The 2,925-nt window shown below is 47.1% G+C and overlaps 1 gene segment (V, D, J or C); it reads left to right on the top strand.

Annotated features, from left to right (window-relative positions):
* The first annotated feature begins 484 nt into the window (after positions 1–484).
* LOC132805899 (immunoglobulin kappa variable 1D-33-like) lies at positions 485–1,075 on the top strand. The segment is given in 2 exon segments: positions 485–551; positions 738–1,075. Coding segments are annotated over 2 exon segments (387 nt in total).
* Positions 1,076–2,925: the final 1,850 nt, after the last annotated feature.

Raw genomic sequence — 2,925 nt, 5'->3', positions numbered from 1 at the left:
CTCCTCCCTGCCCAGCCCTGTTACAATTTTATATGTTTCAATTAGATCCCCTCTCATCGTTCTGAACACGAGTGAGTCCATGGCCAGGCGAGTTGGAGAGTGAGAGGAGAGTTGAGAAGAAATGTTTTCACCCAGAGGGTGGTGGGAGTCTGGAACTCACTGCCTGAAAGGCTGGTTGAGTCACAAACTCTCGTGACATTGGAGCAGTGTTTAGATATTCCCTTGTGTTGCTGATTAGTGTCATCAGATCTTTGTTTACCAGCACAGACACAATGGGCCAAATGGCCTCATTCACTGCTGTTCACATCAATGACTCTGAGACAGAGAGAGTGAGAGAGAGAGAGAGAGAAGAGGAAGTATGAGGACGTGGCTCTCTCTGCCTGATGCCATTTACATACTGAGGAACACCCAGTCAGACTCTCACAGGCTGCAGCTTTATAAAGCAGAGCCCAGTGAAGGGAGAGTTCATCAGGAACCAGGCACAGGGACAGGAACACACACCATGATTTCACACATCCAGCTGATCTGGCCCCTGGCATTCTGTGTCGCAGGTACAAATCTCTCTCCTTCCACCTTGAATCTTTAGCTGCTCTCCATTTCACTCCAATTCCACTGACTTGTGATTGAAGGGAAAATGCTGAAACCAGAGGAATGCTCAGAGTCTCCAATAATCTCTCATTTGACAGGCTCTTTCTGTGACAGTTCTGACTTCACTGTGTTTCTCTCTGACCCCTCAGGTATCAGTGGGGACATCAGCATGACCCAGTCTCCCCCAGTGCTGTCAGTGGGACTGGACCAGACCGCAACCATCACCTGTACGGCCAGTCAATCTGTTAGCAACTATGTTAACTGGTACCAGCAGCGAGAAGGTCAGAAACCCTCTCTCCTGATCTATTATGCAACAAATCGATTCACAGGAGTCTCCGATCGATTCACCGGCAGTGGATCAGGGACCAGTTTCACCCTGACAATCAGCAACGTTCAGAATGAGGATGTCGCTGACTATTACTGTCAGCAGTATAGCAGCTCCCCTCGACACAGTGACACAGAGCTGTACAAAAACCTCAATACATAAAGCACTACCTCCTGACACATCCCACAGTTACATAAAATGTATAATAATGGACACACTGTCCCACCACCTGAACAGACATATCCAGTTAGATCTAAATGAAGCTGATCAAATTACCTCAAACTGGGATTGGCACTGTCCACGACACACTCCAATCCCTGTGGTGTTTCAACGCTCACTGAAGGCCTCTAGTTTCCCTCTTACACTCCATGGCCACATGTGAAGAGCTACTGCAAGATTTAACATTGAAAAATAAATTTCACCAACCTCCCGAGCCCAGCTGGAAACGACCCAGAGAGACAGAGAGAGAAAGACACATGAATGAGGGAGAGACAGAGAGGGGCAGGGAGAGGGTGAGAGTGAGTGAGAGACAGACAGAGACAGAGAGAAGTTGACTGTGATAAGAGGGAAGCAGAGAGCTGAGGTTTTTGTACAGCCTCTGCACTGGGAGCTCTCACTGTGGTACACGTTCGGTAAAGGAACCAAGCTCAGACTGAGTAAGTAAACTTCAATCCTCTGTTATTAACCCTGTCAATACTGAAACACACTTTCTAAAATACAGTTGCTGATTTGTTGAAGGTGTTAGTGGGGAGCTGCAGTGAATGAAATGGTTGATTGAGGAGCACTGTGTCTAACAGGGTGTCCAGCTGTATTTCTTTACTTTCATGCCCTCTTTAAAAAAAGCAAGATATAAGTCAGCAAGTTTTACTCACCGTGTGGAGGAGCTCTGTCCATTTGCAGCCTGTGGTCCCATTCCTGCAGCATGGAGTGAAATCAGTGAGTAGCCTCCTGCCAGTCTCAGTGTGACGGACACGGGGCAGAGTTTGATGTGAGCTCTGGCTCCCTGTCCCAGTCTCTGATCTCACTGACCTCAGCAGCAGCAGCAGCAGCAGCAGCAGCACAGTGAGACACCGAGCTCCCACCTCCCCCAGCTTTAGCTCTGCTCAATCACACAATCACAGAACTGTTACAGTGCACAAGAGGCCATTCCACCCATCCTGTCTGGACTAGCTCTCCGAATGAGCAATTGACTGAGTGTCATTCTCCTGCCTTCTCCCTGTCATCCTGCACATTGTTCCTTTTCAAATAACAGTCTCATTCCCTTCAGAATGTTTCAATTGAAGCTGCCTCCACCACACTCTCAGGCAGTGCATTCCACACCTTAACCACCCACTGGCTGAAAATGTTTTCCCTCATCTCACTTTTCTTACTTTTCCAATTACTTTCAATCTGTGGCCTCTCGGTCTCAATCCTTTCACAAGTGGAATTATTTTCTACCTATTTACTCTGTTCCAGGCCCCTCCTGATTTTGAATTTCTGGAACAATTGTCCTCGCTGCCTTCTCCAAAGACTTGGAGGTGCCGGTGTTGGACTGGGGTGGACAAAGTTAAAAATCACACAACACCAGGTTATAGTCCAACAGGGGGTTTATTTGGAAGCACTAGCTTTCGGAGCGCCCCTCCTTCATCAAATGGTTGTCAGCGGCGCTCCAAAAGCTAGTGCTTCCACATTAACCTGTTGGACTATAACCTGATGTTGTGTGATCTGTAACTTTCTCCAAAGAAGACAGTCCCAAATTCTCCAATCTATCTTCATAACTGATATTCCTCATCCCTGGAATGATCTTTGTGCATATGTTTGCCAGCTCCACAAAACATTCACCTCCTTCCTGCATTATTAACATTATTTATGTCCCTCATGATTTTATAAACCTCTATAAGGTCACTCCTCAGCCTCCGGCACTTCAGGGTAAAAGATCTCAGCTTTTCCAGCCTCTAATGGTCACGGAGTCAGACAGCGTGGAAACAGATCTTTCAGTCTAACGTCTCCATGCTAACTAGATATCCAAAACT

Source organism: Hemiscyllium ocellatum (genome assembly GCF_020745735.1).
Source record: "Hemiscyllium ocellatum isolate sHemOce1 chromosome 9 unlocalized genomic scaffold, sHemOce1.pat.X.cur. SUPER_9_unloc_4, whole genome shotgun sequence".
NCBI lineage: Eukaryota > Metazoa > Chordata > Chondrichthyes > Orectolobiformes > Hemiscylliidae > Hemiscyllium > Hemiscyllium ocellatum.
The sequence above is the reverse complement of the archived record's forward strand: the minus strand, read 5'-3'. Positions and strand labels throughout refer to the sequence as shown.